Source organism: Lolium perenne, chromosome 1, assembly GCF_019359855.2.
Source record: "Lolium perenne isolate Kyuss_39 chromosome 1, Kyuss_2.0, whole genome shotgun sequence".
NCBI classification, from domain to species: Eukaryota; Viridiplantae; Streptophyta; class Magnoliopsida; order Poales; family Poaceae; genus Lolium; species Lolium perenne.
The window spans coordinates 154,452,992-154,473,069 of record NC_067244.2 but is presented as its reverse complement, the minus strand read 5'-3'; the positions used below and the strand labels follow the sequence as shown (position 1 = coordinate 154,473,069).

At 42.9% G+C, this 20,078-nt stretch overlaps 1 protein-coding gene across 2 annotated transcripts; it reads right to left on the bottom strand.

The window, feature by feature from the left end:
* Positions 1–4,155: 4,155 nt before the first annotated feature.
* LOC127308473 (branched-chain amino acid aminotransferase 2, chloroplastic) lies at positions 4,156–11,114 on the bottom strand. Of its 2 annotated transcripts, none has more exons than XM_051339310.2 (10): positions 10,826–11,114; positions 10,507–10,568; positions 10,186–10,360; positions 9,911–10,087; positions 9,681–9,812; positions 9,316–9,414; positions 6,767–6,883; positions 6,222–6,317; positions 4,781–4,893; positions 4,156–4,594 (listed from the first exon to the last, which is right to left on the bottom strand). In XM_051339310.2, exons 1-10 carry the CDS (start codon positions 10,937–10,939, stop codon positions 4,474–4,476), a joined length of 1,206 nt encoding a protein of 401 aa, XP_051195270.1. In that variant the 5' UTR covers positions 10,940–11,114; the 3' UTR covers positions 4,156–4,473. The 2 variants fall into 2 exon arrangements, with proteins under 2 accessions (XP_051195270.1, XP_051195264.1); XM_051339304.2 differs by having other exon boundaries at positions 10,507–10,598; positions 10,826–11,113.
* Positions 11,115–20,078: the final 8,964 nt, after the last annotated feature.

The following is a 20,078-nucleotide window of genomic DNA, read 5'->3' as shown; positions in this document are numbered from 1 at the left end:
TGAGGGCCAAAACGGCCCAGATCGAGCCTGCTTGTGTCAGGCGTCGGACCGCCTCGACAATCATTGGTGACTCATCCTAGTGCTTTGGAAAAGCCATGGAACGGCTGAGATGCCCCCGCATAGCCACCACGCGCTCCAGCCGCTGCTCCCCGTGCGCAGAGCCGCACTCCCTTGCAGACGCATCAGTCCGCGCCGCTGCCGCGTCGCGTGGGAGAAGATGTTGCCCAGCCTTCGTACGGTAACGCTTCGCTGGCAGATGCGGGGAAGCGGAGGCAATGTTTGGGGGAGAGGCATCTGTGGCTTGTAGGAGCCCCCGGTCACTCGTCGGAGCGACGCGCCTAGCTAGGTCCATCAATGATGTTAGTTGACCCCGGTTAATACTTGGGAACGAAGATCGTCTTCATCTGAGCATAGTTCACTATGGGCTTGTTCACCAAGTCAGCATGCTTCGGGCAGGCCTAAGATTGAGAAGACAATGTATTAGTACATATCAACATGTAGATTATGAACAAGCATAACAAAAAAACGTTATGCTATCTTACCATGAGTGTTGCCTCATCTTCTCATCACCATCGGTCAGAAAGCATGTCTTGGAATTACACCATCTGAGGTTGCCTTGCTCTCTCATCTTGCATATCTAGTTCCACCTCATTCTCCACTTCCTGAGGTGGTTGTACAGCTGAAGAGTGGTCAATGTGATACCAGTGCATTGACAATCTTATGTACATGCATTTCTCTCAAGGTGTTGTTACAGCTTACCCCACTCTTCACGAGCTCAACCGTACTATACAGGACGAACTCTAACAAAGAAGCTTCAGAAACCATTGTACATGGTTGGATCGGGGATAGTATTGTTAGACTGCATCGAAGACATGTCAATGTTCTTCACTGAGGGATGATACACCTACAAACAATCTGTACCAATAAAATACGCAATCTAAGCTACAACATGAAAGGTTTAAGGTTTCTTACGGCCACAGATACAAGATTTAGCATAGAGGCTGGGGAAAAAGGAGAAGCCTCGAGGGATAACAAGGCGGGACCACCATCATCATGTTCGAGGGAGAAGAAGCCAAGACCTACAATCGAAGACATCAAATTCCAATAAGGTTAGGCATGGAAATAGGTAGCACATAACCTAAATCGCTAGCATGAATTGTAGTAATCACCCAATCAGTACCAACAAGCACTATCATATCCATACCGCAGGAGCTCGCGGTATCTCCATAAATGGCTCTACAAAAACGTGGCGTTCCTAATGGTATGGACCGAAGGTGCTTTAACCATCATGCGGGCCACAACTCCGAGGGAAGGCGACCTACCAAACACGTCCCTACTTGATGGTTTTGCAGCACGGTAGGAGTACCGGCGGCAATCAGTTTGAGTAAATCAATAAGCAGCAGCAATTGGCGAGGCTGCCGATCCATGAAATACAAGACTGGTGGCTGGGCTGTTGACCCAATCTAACATTGTTCGTGTTCTTTTCCTAAAGCTCCTGAACCATTAGGAACCAGATTGTTTTTTTCACTCATACAATTCAACTTTATTTCAGGCATTGCATGAGGAAGTACACTGGGCTGGACTAATCGCAAGATCTTCCGTCTATTTTTATTTTTACAACTCCAATAGGAAAACAGAACTGACTCATATTGTGGGTGTGTCATTTACCGCTGATATAGCTGGGGTCTTGCTTCATAGCTGGAGTACTCATCTCAAGCCAGTTAAGAAGATGAATTTTATCTTGATTAGTAGTTACATTATGAGCTACCAACAGTGAAGTTATGCTTTCATAGGCTGTGGACATGATGAACAAACAGAAAAAGGCCATAGGTGTACTGTATTTTGCATCTTGAAGATTGCTGCTCATTTTATCAGAAAAAAAGTGAAAGAAACATCTAGATACCGATGGGTCTTTATATCTGTTGAAAAATCCTTTCATCGACACCGTGAAAAAGGATGGAATCCAGCGACATCGATGGCGACATACTCCTGTCCATGGACGACATTGAAGATGGTACATGTTGTGCGTCTTCAAGATTCTACCGCCATCAACAACCTGGACGCACGAGCTTATAGCGCAAGCAAGACCTCTCGTCGGACCGGTAGCAACGTCATCTAACTTCAGACGACCTCCATGTGCCAGCAAGCATATCTTTCATCGGCTCATCGCCATTGCAACATTAGTCAGACAGAACATAACCGCGGGGGAGTAGTCAGACAGAACACAACCGCGGGGAACAACGGCAGGAAACCGACAAATACTGCTGCGATACCTAGCATGAACAAGTGGGCGAGTTGATCACCCTCGTCCATCGTAAAGAGGTTTGCCTACTTCAGGTGAATATATCTTAGTTTGGGGCAAGAGAGACAATGACACAAAGGATTGCTTGCGCGTTTAGTGTGAAAAGTTTAGACTAGCAGAAAGCCTCCCATGATTTGATCAGAGTCAGCTTACGGTTCCCTGGCATGATCAACGTGTCAACTAAAATGGTTAGGGATGTGGGTTCAGAGATACTAACTCATCTGCATCATCAGCTACATCAAATAGTCTTGTTAATAATTGTGGATGCATCACCTGATTAGTTCAGCCAATTCTCTAAGGACATGAAGTGGAGCATTTTATCTATCATAGCATTTCTAAGTAGATTTGTTCCTCAGAATATAAACCTGAAAATCTACAAAAGGAACAATCTAAATTGGTAATAGAAGTTGATGCCATGCAGAATTTGGTAGTTTCTGAAACTAGCATACCACTGAAATAGTCGATAGGGATGGCTGTTCTAAACTGCTGCTGGTCATGCCTTTTCTCTGGTCTGTATCTATGCTACAAGTGTGTGAATTTCTTTTACTGATAATGCATATTACCTACTTCTCTGAAGCCTTTCGGTGGCCATCTAGCTATAGGACAAGCACATGGAGAAGTTTGGGAAGATGATCAATTATGTTCCTTGACCTTCTGCTACATATAAATACGTGTTGATTGACTAAGGCCTGCTGCTACACATAAATACGTGTTGATTGACTAAAGCAGTTCATCTTCTCATATGTTGAAAAAAGCTGTATGAATCATTCTACCATATTAGCCTAGAGTAGTTATCTTTCTATGTACGTATCCTTTCTTTGCATTATTATATCTACTGAAGATCCCTTTCCTGTTGTGTAAATAATTTGAGCTGAACCATAAGACCAAGTTGATGTCATTTTATCATAGTATACTTTATTAAATGCACATCTCTAAATTTATAGACCAAAGTGTGTACTGTTTGGCAACTCCAAAAAATTTGTGGGGTTGTTTTTTTGCAAGTGCATTGTTGCACTTTATCCAAAAAAGGTGCATTGCTGCATATATATGTGTAAATGATCATAGAGAAGTAATTAATGTATTATATCATCTATTCAGTTTTCGGCAAAAGAAGTTAGTTCTAGGTTTTCAAATTAGCATCGATCATCTCTGCAACAACATGCATTAAGCATTGATGTGTTCTTTCGTTAGGAGAGATTATATGCATGATAGACTCGCTTGATTCAACTAGCCCATTGATAATACTAAGCAATGATGATGTTTTTTAATGCTTCTCAATGTGATTTTCTCAAAAAACATTGGATGGTTGCTACCTATGATAGACCTAAATTTTATAATGCATATGGTCATTTAATAAACAAATATATTAAATTAAAATCAGTTCTAAAATAGTAGATTAAATATAAAAAGTGTAAAATGAAGTATAAAAGAGTAGATCAACAAAAAAGATAATAAAAACTATAGATATGAAGAAATAATGAATTGAGGCTAGGTTAACATTGGTTGATCGAATTCGATGCAAAACGTGGGACGCAAAGCAAGTGATTTTTAAACACTCCCGGTGCAACGCACAGGTATTTTTCCTAGTACTCCCTAAAGGCCTCATCGAGTTGGAAATTTCTTTGTTATTGTAGTTTATAAATTTAAACTGAACCACGACAAAAAATTATGAGAAGACCGAATAGCATGCCACTGACAAAAAGATATTTCAAAATGGACTGAGTAGTGGGATAGTAACAGAGCACACGAGCGGCATCAGGCTACGATGTGGTTATGATGTATGCAGCTCAGGGTTTGAACGTGCCTGCACGGTTTGGTTTACCACCATTTCTAGCAAGAAATACACTTCGAAGTTTTCCTAGCACCAATCCCTTATTACATCATCATCATCATCATAAACCAAGGTACGCCATATGACAGATGATGCTTTACATCGCTCGCTAGTCGGCACATAGGCTATGGGTATCCACAAGACTAAATCTCAAAAAAGGCGCATACACAGATTGGCTAAGCGACTAGTGCCATCATCTACAGATGTGCACCAGGACGCCAATTCGACAGAGCCTACAAAACTGAGATCATGCTTTTTCAATCCTGGGTGTTCATGATCATGTTTAATCTAGGCTGACTCTAGGAAAATCATCCATACAAGGGCGGCAGGCAGATTTTTACTAATTCAGTTGCACGGTCCAGCCCATTGAATCCTCCTCCTGGCCCATCTGGAGGCTTGTCAGCGACGTGTATAGTTGCTGAGACACGGCACCGACTCCTTGGTTGCCAGCATATTCTATCCTGCAAGGCAGAAGCCGGTGGGCGTGAGATCTGGTATTTTTAGGAACTTAAGTGTATTCTATTCTTGGTTGCCAGCGTATGGAACTTAAACTTGTAGGAATTTGTTCAATAAACAAATCGGATTTCGATTTAACACATTGCAGCTAAAAGCTCAACTCTTAAGGAACAACGGAAGTTTAGCTTTACCTTTTCCCTTGATATGTAATACTACCCACGGGAGACACTACTACAGCGGTCCCTGTGCAGAACACTTCATCAGCATCAAGCAGCTCATCCACGGACACAAGGCGCTCCTCGACCTTCCAAAAAATAAATACATGCAAAAAAATATTACACAGATTTGAGAACAGATGCAATGATATTCAGTGATGGTTTCAGATATTTCCAGTTGGCAATTCTGAAGAGCATTTTGCTTCTTCTGATTAGATCGACATCACAAGGAAAAACAAACTATATTTTCATCCATCAATCACCATGTAGCTACAGCTCAGAGCTAAGCACAAAGATATTCTTGGTACAACGAAAGATATATATCCCTGTTAATATTCATACCGTAAGGAGCAATGAAATAACGTGGATCTACCTAACGGAAGAAATAACGTGGATCTATCTAACAGAAGTGTATTTTTTGGCTCTTGAGCTTAGGTGATTGTATTATTGGAAATTTTTCAAAGTTTATTCACAAGTAACCCAAACACATACTGCACAAGCAATACATTTATCAAATTCAAAGTGGATTCGCCCCAGCAAGGGAGTTGGGTAGACTAAAAGATACTGCCTTTAGCTCTGTGTGCCATCATCGTTTTGGTGGGGAACGGAACAACCAGGGACCGACTTTTTTTCACAATACGTAACCCGCAGAACGTCATCCGACCGAGGTAACCTCTACATTGGGCCGTTGGCAACCGACACAGCTATACCTCTCTGAATCCACGTGAATTCCTAAGAAAACGCGACCTCATTCCGTTCCCATACATTCCCACCAGCTTCGATTGAATGAAGTCCTTATGAACTGAAATCATGAATTGGATTCAAACCAATATTTCTGACTTTTCCTTCAGTCCATCATGATGGGAGAATCCCGCTGCCCAGGACGGGATCCCAGCATCCCTCCCACCTTTCCGTGAGATATTAGCCTGAATTATCAACAACAACAAAAGAACTCCAATCCAGAAAAAAAAGTCAACCATGGCAAAAAAAATCCTATTCTTCGAAAAACCTCCTAATGAAGTCGGCGCCGTGATGGAAAGGAGGTTGTAGCAAACAGTAGTGCTACTGTTTGCTATTCTACATCACCACATTTTCCTTTTGTGCATCTCACAAACGGAAGGTTTTTTCATGAATACTCGCATATTCATAGTGAGTCCCCTAATATTCCTGGGATTTTTTGGAATTTTTTTAACATGTAAATGTACTTTTTAAATATCTCCAAACACTAGAGCTTGGGATCCAAAAGCAATTAACACATTAAATATGCTCTCTTTACTGCTCAATGCTACTGTTAACTGGTAGCTATCAAAGAAAAAACTGAAAGGCATCAAACTATCCAATTACAGGCAAATATCTACACAGAACAAACTAATTGGTGACAATCTCGATTGTCGATTCATTGAATTACAAACCATACCTGGAAACCTTTGCTCAGAGCAACATCAATTATGCTTTTCCTTGTGATTCCCGGCAATATTGTTCCTTTTATTGCTGGAGTTGAAATAACATTGCCCTGGTGCAAATACGAAGAAAAGAAATAAAAAATATCAAAGTTACAAACAGCATGCATGAGTTAGCCCTGAAATGTGCTGAAATAACTGGTCTTAATCAAAATCAGTCTTATCATTCTGGAGATGGTACAGTTCTGCAACATTTATAAGAAACCAGGGTGATAGACAATCTTGCAAAACCTAACAGGTGTAGATCAGCCAGATGGTCCTACATCCCGGGGAACAGTCATGATGCCCTTATACTAGGATGATCTATGGTCACTATAGTCAAAAAAATATGAAGTAAAGCATGTTAAGTTCGAATTGAAGATGGTACTAGGTTAGCTAGAATGATCTATGGTCACTATAGTAGTAGCTTTCAGAACTAAACAGCAATGCCTGAACTTATGACAATTTTTTAATTCGAAATAGCAGGCAGAAGGCATAACTGACAGTGACAGCGATGTCTTACCTTCACAACAAAAATATTGCACGAAGATACTTCTTCGAGATACTTTTTGTGAACAGCATCCAAGTAGAGAACATCAGAATAGCCTTTCTCCTTTGCAATCTTCTGAGCCATCAAGACCTATGCAACAAAAAGAAGACATGTTGCTAACGAAGAAACCATGAATACAAGTTAAAGCTAGTTAGCACAACCTTACAAAGAGGACAGCAGAAAATATTCTATATCATGGATATCAACTAGTGAAAAGATTGACCACAATTTCAGGATATTACCCTTTACAGCTTTATAGTATAGGTTATTACCTCAATTAAAACAAGCAGAATAAAGTGCCCTTATGGATGAAATGAGCAATTATTACCATAACAAATAGGCTTTACTCCATAACAGATAGGGTTCCGATGAGAGTCATTTAGTCGGACCTCTCCAACGACGTCGATCTAGCTTCCGATCAGAGGGCTCCCCGTCTTCTTTTTACACTCGTTAACTAAGTATTGTTTTGCCAACCGAAATCCCGAAATTAATGGCTGTTAATTCTTGCAGGTCCAACCCCTCTGCCTCCGAGCGACCCAGTGCTCCCCAATCAAACCCTACTCCCCATGGAGCCCTGCTCTCCTCCATTCGCCTTAAATCTCCCACCACGCTGCCCAATCCAGGTCAAGCACCAGCAGCAGCGGCTGGTTTATCTCGTTCGCTGGTGACGCGCATGGTGTTCTGCCGGCCGACGCCGAAGGTGGTCGAGATGTCTCAATCCAACTGAAGCTTAGGGCCAGAGGGTGCTTCCACTTCTCACGGCCACCTTCTATGTCCCTTCAACGGCTACACAACCCGGCGGCGAGGGTAATAGCAAGACCTATATCTCCATGTGTTATTTCTGAAATTTCTCAACAGTAAGTTCTTGGGAGTCCTGTACCAATCGGTACAGTGAATCAATTTTTCCAGCGGAATCATATATCCAATTTCTGGTCATATAATGTATCTGCTATCTTTTAGATCCTTAGGGGTTAACAATAACTACAAATTTTCTAGTAGAAGATGTACTGTATGTTCATGCTTGCTGTGTCAAAAGGTAGGAAGTTATGATGATGAAGTTGGTACATATGTTGTACAATTGGAGGGAGCCAATGCTATATTACAAATTTCAAATTTGTCTGCTTCTACATAGATTGAAATTTGCTGCCTACAAAAAAATTGATGCCTTTATATTTCCATGCTTTAAATTCCCCAACTGATTCATATACTTATGTCATCACATATTTGAGTCACATGTGTTCGTAATCTCTATGGTTTAATATAACCTTGCTACTAGCTAATTATTTGGGAAGCAAATTGATGCTTGTTGTACTGTGAAAACTATATTAGCAAATAGCAATGATCGTGTTTAGATTTATTTTTGCTGCTTACATGTACTTCTTGTTATGCTGTCTCAGATTTGCCTTTTGCTTCAATTTAAATGTTTCCAAAAAATTATGCACAGATGATGACAATGATGTTTGGTACATATCTAGAAATTTTGGCGGCAGATCATTGTATATTACACTTTTGAAATATTTATGCTTCTAGAAAGATTTCAACAAGCTGCAACCAAGTATATTTGATGCTTCTGGTTCCCATGTTTCCACATAATATTTTTGTGTTTCTTAAGTACTCACTGTTTGCTTCTACAATTTCACACATAAACATGCTTCTGATATCCTTTGCAGCACTACATATCCAAATTGGCCAAGGATGTAAAGGCAGCGAAGGATGCCGATCCAGATTGTAGCCGACGAAGCCGTTCCCACGTTGCCCGCCTTGCCACACTATAGATTACCTTTTTTCCCAATGGCTGCTATCATCAGGCTACAAAAATGTTAACATGAGCACGTCGAGATCGAGATTACTCTGGTCGACGTCTCTTGTTTGAAGCACCACCAGTGAAGCGAGCAACTACTTCACGCTGCCGGTAGCAGACCGCTGTGCCATTACCCAGCAGGAGTAGGCAGGGAGGGTTGCCAACGGTGGCATGAGGTCTCTATTGCAGGCCATTGACAAGCCTATAATATTCCCCACGAATTGACGTGGATGTGCCATTGCTACAAGAATTGGACAACGGGCATTTTGCCAGATGACACACACCCTATGACCACTAGTAAAAAAGTTGTAAATTTGAAGTCCCAGCAGAAGAATTTAACATGTGCTAGTGAATGCTAAAGCGCCATAACTATAAAAGAAAATACATCATGTTTCATGAATGAAGACGCGTCATTTAATTATCTAGGCTATAATATTCCACTTTCAAAAATAACTCCAACGACATCACTCCATTTCAAGTATATGCTATCTCTAAAGTTTTTTTCATTTCAGATTAGCAAGATTAAAATAATTGCACTTATGGTATAAGAAAATCCGAAAATCATAACAACAGTCTTGCATTTTTTAACTTTTAACATTGAAAGCCCAAAAATCAAATCAAGGTGTAAGAAAGATAAATGCAAACTTGCATCATAGTCCTATAGGTACAATGTTGCACGACAAAGTTGTTGTAGATTCAAGCTAACAAAAAATAGAATTACCGAGGCATAATTTCCGATGGTCTTCACACCTCCAGTTCCACCAGGGGTAGCCCGATGAAACTTATCTTCAACTATCAAATTTATTGGAGCTAATCCTTCCTGCAAATATAACTAAACAAATTAAGCGGGCACACCATCATACAAAAAAAGAATCATTCATCGAAAAGTGCATCAACTAATACAGTACCACAACTAATTGTACTTACTATAGTTGGTACATAATTTTCAGTCCATAATATAATGTCATGCAGGGTGGAATTTAGAACAATATATACTAGTCCGTCCAATGATTTTTTATTGTGGGCTTGTGGCAAAAAAATCTCATGAAAGTAGTGGATGATCAAGCTTAACCTTTTGATACAAACCTTAAAGTAGTTCCCAACAGGGGAGGCGAAAATAATGAATGTATACTCAGGAGCAGGTGCCAGACCAAGAACAGCACCACTTCCCACAAGTAGTGGCCTGATATACAAAGAACCTTTACCAGTAGGAGGCACCTGCATCCATAAGATGCTTGATAAATGATTATATTATGCACATAAACAGTGACATAGCCACTGCGGAAGTGACCCAACATTTCAGATAGACAGCTCACCCATCTCTTGTTTGCTAAAACGGTTTGTTTTACTGCATCCACAAATTGCTCGACCGGAGGTGCAGGCATGCACATCCTCTCAGCACCAGTTTGCATCCTCGTCGCATTTTCCAATGGGCGAAACAACAGGATGGAGCCATCACTTTTCCTATACGCCTTTAGGCCTTCAAACAATCCCTACAAACCAGAACCAGAACAACGAGATTTGGGCCTTCTAAACGATACTCCAATCTACCAGAGACATGGACCAAGGGGTTTCTACCTCAAACACAAACCTGTCCATAATTTAGGACTCCGGAAGATGGGTTCATCGCTATGGGCCCAAACGGCACCATGTCACCCTTGTCGAAGTTCCCATCCGGCCCACATTTTGCGATATACATATAGTCGGTTTCCACTAGCCCAAAACCAAGGCTCTCCCAATCCAAATCAGCAAACTCTGATGTATCCCTGGTAAGCCGTAAGATTGCTATCAGAACTATTTTGACACAACTAAACACGTCACCACGAACAATCTATCACGGGCGAATCGCCATGCCCAGTGCGTTGTACAGTCTACCAAGGCATGCAATGCAGTTCAGACTGAAATCACATACATGTAGTTACTTGCTAGAGAAGCCTCGCATCTTCCTTTGCCTCGAGCCTTTGGTAGGGGAAGCTGTGAAATCGAATAAAGTCGACTGTGAATCTGCATCAACGATAAAGTGCCACACATGAGATTATTCAAGACACGTCTACATGAGAAACAACAAAGCGTCCTTACTTTCCGATCTCCAACTCAAAAAAAAAAATCATCAGATCCCCTAAAAAAAATCGCAACTTTTCAACCTAATCGCCCATGCTAATTAGTCTCGCTCTGTACGAATCTACGGATATCAACCCGTGAATAAAGAAGCCAGTGAGAGCTGAACAGACCTGAATAGCCGGCGTCGACGGCGGCGGCGACAGGGCTAGCACCCGGGGCCGCGGGCCAGCGAACGGCGCCGCGGCGAGCAGAGCGCCGTGGGAGGCAGTGCCGCAACCCATCATGTGTAAGGCTCGGTAATGGAGCTCACGCGCTCTCACGGTGGCCTAGGGTTTCGCGGCGGCGCACAGTCAGGCTGGTAGAGGAGGAAACCGAGTATCAGCAGCCAGAGTGTGTCGCCAAATAGCATTGCCAAATGCGTATTTGGCTTTTGGCGTCTCGATAAGCAACGCTGTGGAGAGAGAGAGATTGGAGACGTTGCCAAGTGCCAAAAAATATGGAGTGGACGCACATATATGCGCCGATGTCAAATCCAACGGAGGAATAGAAAAATAGGATGGATCCACATGCCACGTAGGTGCTGAGTGTGGAATTAGAGCATGTACAATGGTGATGACTCATCTGTCTGTAAGAGGTGGTTAGAGCTGATTTTGGTGATGTGGAGGGAAGAGAATGGGGAGAGAGAAGGAAGCTGTAAAGTTACAGACAGTCTGTAGGCTTCTTACAGACAGCTTACAGACAGCTTACAGACACCATTTTTATTGTTGTATGAAGGGTGTTTATAATTTATACTCACATATAGCTATGACTAAAAATAGATAACTTACAGACAGACTGTTGTATACACTGTTTGTATCATTGTCTATAGATGACATCGAGTAGTATTATAGATAGCATCCGTCTAAATCAATATACATGCCCTTAGTACCGATACAGGGAGAGAGAAAATGCCAACAATTGTTTTCTATGCTAACATGTGTCGGGATGGGTCCATATAGGAAGAAATTATCATTAAAATATGTTCCAGAGATCTTAACAAATTTGGCACCGCTTTCATTCATGCACACGTGGACAATTTGACTTTAGCAACTATGGCCGCTGGAAGAGCATCCCTACTAGATCTCCAAACCGCAAACCCAAACAGCCATATCCAGACCATCTCAAATGATTGAAAATACAAATAAATCTTAGTTGTTGTGTCTTTGCCAATGGTGGTGAAATAGATCTTTCTGGAGCTGTTTTGCATCCTTATCATTCTCAATCACATGGTATGTTTTAAAAAAACTTGCACAGTATCTAGATTTCTTGAAGGTTTAATGTAATAACCCAGAACATAGGAACAATGAAGGGTAGATTTAGAAATGGGATGTGCATTTCATCGCAAAACGGGGAAAATTTTCGCGCCTTATTGCAACTAAACCTAAGAGGGATCGAGGTTCTCTCTCATTTTGCACTTAGAGTTAGGCAATGTGAGTTAGGGAAATTTCGACATGATCTCTTTTGTATCTTGTTAAATTGGGGAATTGATTTCATTTGACAAGTAAGATGCATTTGGAATATCAAACATTAAGTATAAGTGGATATGGAAATTGAATTCACAATTCAAAAACAAATTATGAATTCAAATGACTTTGAATTTCAAAGTGAATAATAAATACAATATTTATTCCAGAATATAAACAATACACAAATCAAAAGCTCATAAGTAAAATTTGAGCTTTATTGATAAACAACACAGATTACATTGTCTTTACATTATTCTTGATACAAGAATTGATGAACAAGAAACAGAAATGAAAAAGGAAGATTACAATATTGTCCTAAACTAAAAACCTAGACTAAATTACTTGAAGAATATCTTCATGGTCATATTCATCTTCAAAACCTGCAAAAACAGAACAGCAAGTACTATCCAGAAGGTTAGTGTTAGACAAAGAATTCAGTTTGGACAGAGTAAGTGTTGACAGAATTCAGTTTGGACAGTAACACTGTCCTGCACACTTGTGCTTGTCCAAAGCCCTGGACAGCACAAGATAAGAGCAAGCAGACCAAAACTGAGCAGCCACAGAGGGCTCAAGTTTCAGCATATGAGAACTGGTGCTGATCAAGCAACAGCAAGGCAATGCAACAGCTGAGTCACAAAACAAGTCAAGCTTGTGTGTCATGGCCAGAGTAGAAGTAGGGATCATATAAAAGGAACACAAACCCTAGAACCATGACAGTCGACCAGATAGGATAATTCACCAGGTAAGGGTGAAGCTAGAGCAACACAAGTTCATCCAGTTCTTGCTCAAGAACAGCACCAACACACACAACCACTCATCAAACAGAAATCATGGTGACCTAGAAGATCAACCAGAATCTGGAGGTGAAGGGTTGTGCACAAACCACAAGTCTGCAACAACAAAACATTTCATACTAGGAGCTGGAACAAGGTATACCAAGTTCCTGGACAGATCCAATGGATCTGATCCATAAAATATGCATGACACAGTCATGGGTTTGAGCAGATGCTCCAAGGGGTGAATCATCACTTGGTTTTCACCAAGGATCACTGCCAGTCTAGAAGCCACTAAAATAGAAATCATCCAGACACAGATCTTGTGCACAGAAGCTAGCAATCATGCACAGATGCACACACTAGAAAGATCTTATGCACAGATAGCACCAGTAGATGTATTGCAATGATTAGCAGCTAATAAAGACTACACAGAAAATCCTAAGCATACAACCATCAGTAAACCCTAGATTTCATCACAGGCAAGCATATTGGCATTCATATCTAGTATGATCCCCAAATATGCAAGCAAAGTTGAGTAGCCCACAAGATCCAATCAAATAGGTGAGCAACCAATCAGTAGCAAGGCTACTGAGGTCACATCACACTTAGCACCAGATAAAGTAAAGCCAACCATAGAACATCATCATCCAGAATTGGATTCAGATTCATTTGCTTGTTAAATAATCATGAACAACAAATTCATATACAAGCAAGTCATTTAAATCATCACTGCATAAGCAGTTCATCATGAATCAAATTATTCAAGCATGAATATGTAACAAATTCATACTATTTATTGACAGTAGCACACTATAGGGCAACACAGCACCAATCACTGCATCATAGCCACTGGATCAAGTCCGGTAAGCTAGAGTCAACAACAGCACATGTATGTAGTAGCATAGTGATGCTTGAGCATCAGCATCAACAAGGAAAATGCTTCACTTAGTCACTGAATTAAACAGCAACCAAGCACTGACAGTTAATTGATCAAATGAATCAATTTAATCAAGTCAAGCCACACAGATACATTAGCCAACAAGCAATGGTTGATCCAATGGATCATTAGCTTACACAGGAAGCACAGAAGCACCTCACAGGCACCACTGGCACTCACAAGTGTCATTGATGCGCAGCAGTACACCTAAACACACAAGTGTAGATTGCCAGTAAGCATAGCAAGCCCATAAGCATGAATAGCATGGCATAGTAAGCTCATAAGCAAGCACATCATAGCATAACAAGATCAGAGCATGTACAGCAAGCAAGGCAGCACTGGCCAGTACCAGAAACTGGTGATTTGGCCATAAACTTGCAGCAAATGGAAGCTTAGGCATCTTAGGCAGCCATGGCAAGGCTCTGTGTGATCACAGGATCACCAGAGAGCAGTAGAACAGGAGGAAGAAGAAACACAGTAGCTCGGGAGGCGCACAGGCATGGAGAGGAGAAGGAGAAGGAGCAGAGCAACTTACACGCTCCTGGTGGCAGAGGCTATGGCATGGCGAGGTAGTGCTTGCGCGGCCATAGCAGCTGCAAAGCCCAGGGTAGGCGCCGGCGTTACGCCGACGAGCACGGACACCACCACCGTAGCACAGCACCGGAGACGACGGCACAGGTACTGCGAGCAGCACCCGCGCCAGGTCGGTCTCGGAGGCGCACACGTCGACGGCAAGGACGAGAACTCGTCGGAGATCGCCAATCGCCAGAGGCTATTCTCCACGAGATCCAGAGAGGAGGCGATTCACCAGGAGAGGAAGCAATCGAGGAAACCACGCGGACAGATCGATAGATCGTCTCGCGGCGGTCCAGATCTGGTAGGTGGCTAAGGCAGGGGAGCACGGAGATGGTAGGTGTTCCGAAGCTGGGTAAATCGCGTACCACCGTCCCGAGGACTCTCCGCCCTATGGCCCCTACTTCTTCTCCCCTCCATGATGATCCCTCCTCTGGAGTAACGTCGAATAGGCAACGACAGTTGGCGCCCACCGTGGGGCCAGCGGCGTCTGGAGGCCGGAACCGGGAGGGTTCCACCATGAGAAGCTTCAACTTTCCGATTGTCCTTCTGTCGAATTCTGGATTCCGACTAGGACAGACCCCGTCAAGTTCTTCATCATCCCAATTGGCGGGTTACACGTCTTGATCGGCGAGACCGTCGATTGCGAAGGAAACGCACTGGTAAGTACTGCAGCTACGACCGCCGCTGCGCTGGACGAAGCTGCAAAGATTCGATCTGAGTTGTTGGACCTTCCTAAGGAAGACTCCGCCTTAGATCTGAAAATTTCAAATCCTGGTTTTGGTAGTCGGATCTGCACCTATATTTTGGTAGCCGGATCCATACCTATTTTTGGTTGCCGGATCCGCGCCTACGTTTTTGGTAGTCGGATCCGCACCTAAATTTTTGGTTGCCTGATCCGAGCCTACGTTTTTGGTAGTCGGATCCGCACCTATGTTTTTTGTAGCCGGATCCGAGCCTACGTTTTTGGTAGTCGGATCCGCACCTTTATTTTTGGTAGCCGGATCCATACATATTTTTGGTAGTCGGATCCGCACCTGTATTTTTGAAGCCGGATCCATACCAAAATTTTGGTAGGTGGATCCGCACCTAAATTTTTGGAAGTCGGATCCACACCTAAATTTTGGTAGGTGGATCCGCACCTACAGGACCACTGCGACAATCAATCTTGCACCGGCTCGATGGAACACCGAAGAAAAACTGCCACGACCGACGTTGACTCCGCTCCAAATAGCTAAGTCCCTATTTATATTTAATATTTTAAAATTTTATGATCATGAGATTAAGATTGGTTCACTCATATCCTGAGTCTTTTACCGCTTTCACTGTTGGTCATATTTTTCCCACGATTTGCCTCGCGCTCGTGAAACACTTTGTACTGTTTTTACCGCTTAAGGCTCCAGTACGCTGCAAATATTCCGCTTTCGGGCGTTAGCTTAAGTTTTCTGGCCTACACGTTTTCTGTTGTTTTATGTGTGGATTCCTTAGTAGTGACATCTCGGTGCTTAAAGTCGGCCTCTGTTTCTGAGGTTCTTGATTGTTTCGCTATTAAGCGCTATCGCCTCAGCAGATGTCCTGTGTTTAAAGTTTGCCGTCTCGCGAAAAGTCAAGCATATAAACCAGAAGAACGGATAAACCAACACTTGCTTAAAACATATAAATTACATTAACTGTTCAAGATAGTCGAGTTTTTCCCGCCTTGACAGTTTTATGTTGTTCAACTGCTGCATAGTTTCAGCTTTAAAACATTTGTTCAAAGGCCGTTTTTGTTCCGCCTTACATTTGTTCGTTGAACATGATCAAAGAAACAATTTAATACAAATATTTTTTATGTTTATGTATCAGGTACATGACACTTGGACGCAGAACAGTCCTCGATTTAAGGTGTTTTTAAGCAGATCTAGCACCGTGCGAAGCCCCAGGGGAAGCTAGCCGGATCCAATGAGAGAAGGTTAGGCAGATCCATGGCGTGCACATCTAGAAAAGCAACTTGAGTCTTGATTCCGCTATGCTTAGCCGGAACCAACCCTCGGGGGCTGCGGTTTGATCTTAGGTGAAAAGTGTGTTTCCTTTCGGGTATCAGTGCTGGAAATTTCCGCCTAAATGCTTGGGATTTACGCTATTTCTAAGTCACATATAAAGATAAAGCTACTCTAAGAGCACCAAGCCGGATTTTCAAGTAAATTCACCTTGGTGCTCGGGGGCTACATCGATGAAGTTCTCTTTGGAGCAACAAGCTGGAAATTTTCCACCTTGACGCTTGGGGGCTAAGTTTCTGAGCATCGAGTCTCCTTGGAGCAAACTGACTCAACGCTCGGGGGCTACATACATATGGTTATGTCAAGAAAATTTTCAAAGATTGCGAAAATCTGGCTAACTAGTCGGATCCGCACCTAATTTTTTGGTAGCCGGATCCGCACCTAATTTTTGGTAGCCGGATCCGCACCTATATATTTGGTAGCCAGATCTGCAACTAATTTTTGGTAGCCGGATCCACACCTAATTTTTGTTTGCGGATCCGCACCTCAATTTTTGGTAGCCGGATCCGCACCTAATTTTTTGGTAGTCGGATCCGCACCTATATTTTGGGTAGTCGGATCCGAACCTACATTTGGCTAGTCGGATCCATACCGAAGATTACGTTGGATGGTGTCTCCGAAGAATCTGACCATTGGATCATGAAGTTTCCGACCAATACTTGGTTGGAGATATGAAGTTTGGAGTCCTTCAAGATTCTCTATTATTCGTTCCAGCCAAAGGATGAAGATACATGCGCAAGCTGAGCTGGATGGAACAACGGTGAATCTTGGAGAACTCCGGGGGCTACTGTTGTGGATATACTTCATAGGTATACCATCGACATGGTCCGATTCCGGCAAGCCCGGGTGGCCCACGGATGATAGCATATGGCCCACCGGGCGGCCTAGTTGTTGTTGATCAAGATGGAAGATGTCCAACCCAGGAACAAGGAGCCGGATCCCAACCGACCTATGAGGTAGCCGGATCCAAACCGCCCTACGAAGGTAGCCGGGTCCGAACCGCCCTACGAAGGTAGCCGGATCCGAACCGCCCTACGAAGGTAGCCGGATACGAACCGCCCTACAGAGGTACCCGGATCTGAACCGACCTACAGAGGTACCTGGATCCGAACCGACCTACAGAGGTACCCTGATCCGAAGAGGTCTATGCCAAGAGTCAGATCCATGAAGGCACATGAAGGAAGCCGGATCCATGACGACAAGTTAGGAATAGGTGGATCCTTGACGTACACGGCAATGTAATATTCTGTAGTTAGGCAACTTGTATTCCGGGTAGGACTCTCCGTAGAAACCCTAGATCCGGGCGCCTATATAAGCCGGATCCCGGGAGCCCTGAGGGGAGATCTCGAGCTAGAAGCGAGACAACCACAACTCATTGTAACAACGCGAAAGCGCCCAGATAATTCCAGACAAGCAGCAGTAGGCCCTGTCTTCGAGCAGGTGTTCCGAAGCTGGGTAAATCGCGTACCACCGTCCCGAGGACTCTCCGACCTATGGCCCCTACTTCTTCTCCCCTCCATGAGGATCCCTCCTCTGGAGTACCGTCGAATAGGCAACAACACCGGGTGCCAACATTATCAAAGAAAAAAGATAAGTTTAAACCCCTCTCATCTTCGACGATCATGTTGTGCAGAATCACACAAGTGGTCATGATGTCCTCGAGTGTGTTCATATCCTAAAATCGGGCTGGTCCTCAGACTATTGCAAATCTAGCTTGCAAAACATCAAAAGCTTGTTCTATATCTTTTCGAGTTGCATCTTGTGCTTTTGCAAACTCAGCTTCACCTCTGTTTCCTGGCTCCCTATGGTTTTCACAAATGTGGCCCAATCCGGGTATATACCCTCGGCAAGGTAGTACCTCATTGTGTACTCCGTCCCGTTGACGGTGTAGTTGCAAGCCGTCGCATCACCTTTAGCAAGCCGGGCAAGAAGATGGGATTGATGCAAGACATTGATATCATTAAGTGAACCGGGTAAACCAAACAAAACTGTGCCAAATACAAAGATCTTGCGATGCAACAGCCTCAAGAACGATTGTTGGTTCTTTGCTCCGGCCACAATACAAGACTTTCCAAGCTTTTGGACAATTTTTCCATGTCCATTGCATATAATCTATGCTGCCTAGCATGTCCAGCCACCCCCATTGTTCGTTATCCGCCATTAATCTTGCGGTATCTTCGTCATTGGGAGCTCGAAGATATATCGGCCCGTACACACGCATCATAACCTTACAATAACGATGGAAAAATTCCATCGTCATATCTTCGCCTATGAGAAGATACTCATCGTCATAGTCCGCCGGAATATCGTATGCAAAGATGCGCATGAGGGTGGATATTTTTTAGTGCGCGCTAAATCCCATGAGCCCGGCGGCATTTCTCTTACGCTTGAAGTAGCGCTTGTTTGAAAGGATCGTATGCCGCACCTATAGGGGGGTGAATAGGTGCTAACCAATTTGTAGTTATTTTTCAATTTAGGCTTGACACAAAGGTAAATTATCTAGATATGCAACTATGTGAATTTACCTACATGACAAGATCAACTACTAGGCAAAATATAACAAGACAATATATAGGAAAGCTAATAAGGATAGGAGTAATCGAGAGTGGATCACGCGGAGACACAGAGATGATTCTCGTAGTTCCTTCCATTTGACAGGAAGTACGTCTACGTTTGGAGGAGTGTGGTCACTACGAAAGTCAAACCAACGCCACAAAAGGCTTCACTTAGGTCTCCTGTGAGCAACGCCACAAATGCCTAGCCCACTTCCACTAAGGGATTTCCTCGAGGCGAAAATCGGACCTTTACAAGGTTCTTGGGGCACACATCCACAACCGAATTGGAGGCTCCCAATATCTGTAACAACACAACAGCAACAAGAACAAATCAACCACAAACAATTAGGGTTTCCAAAAGGAAAACACTAGCAAAGGGGCCCTCAAGCATATGAGTGGGAAATGCAAATCGCTTCGGTGAAGATGTAGATATTGTCATCAAACATTCAAAACTATAAACCGAGAGATATTCTTTCAATCTCCCCCTTATTGGCGTTTGATGAAAATATATGGATTTGCAATAAAACTACTAGAATGAACCGAGATGTTGGCAAAGGATAGAGGCACTCCTCCTACATGTGTATATATAAGTAATTTGCATTTGAATACAAATGCACAACATATAGGTGTGAGGTGCCTCAACACAAGAGATATACAACATGAGCTTAAGCAAGAGACATAGTCATATATAGTTGAGACAAAGTGATAGAGGTCATACCAATATGGAGATATATAATACCGAACATTTTAAATAACACACCATATCATAAACCTTGGTATCAATATGTAGAATTCCCATAACAAATTAATCCTTAACAATATGCCTCACAACCACACATAGAACATAGTATTAAATAACCAAACCAAGCCAAATTGTTCAAACAAATGATAAGAAAGAGGACACGAGCGATAAAGGAATGGTAAACACATATGCTTGTCAGGAGGTACCCGATTGGGCTTCTGGGCTTCGTAATCTTGTCGTGGGCCTTCAGTACACCCCAGGTACCTTCTTCGGCAGGCCCATTGGGGATGCCTATG

Excerpts from the sequence above, each read along its gene's own strand:
- LOC127308473 (XM_051339304.2), bottom strand. The coding sequence starts at position 10,939 with ATGATGGGTTGCGGCACTGCCTCCCACGGCGCTCTGCTCGCCGCGGCG. Across the intron at positions 10,599-10,825 it reads CGTCGACGCCGGCTATTCAG|ATTCACAGTCGACTTTATTC; the intron begins GTCTGTTCAGCT and ends TCGTTGATGCAG. Across the intron at positions 10,361-10,506 it reads TCTCTAGCAAGTAACTACAT|GGATACATCAGAGTTTGCTG; the intron begins GTATGTGATTTC and ends ACGGCTTACCAG.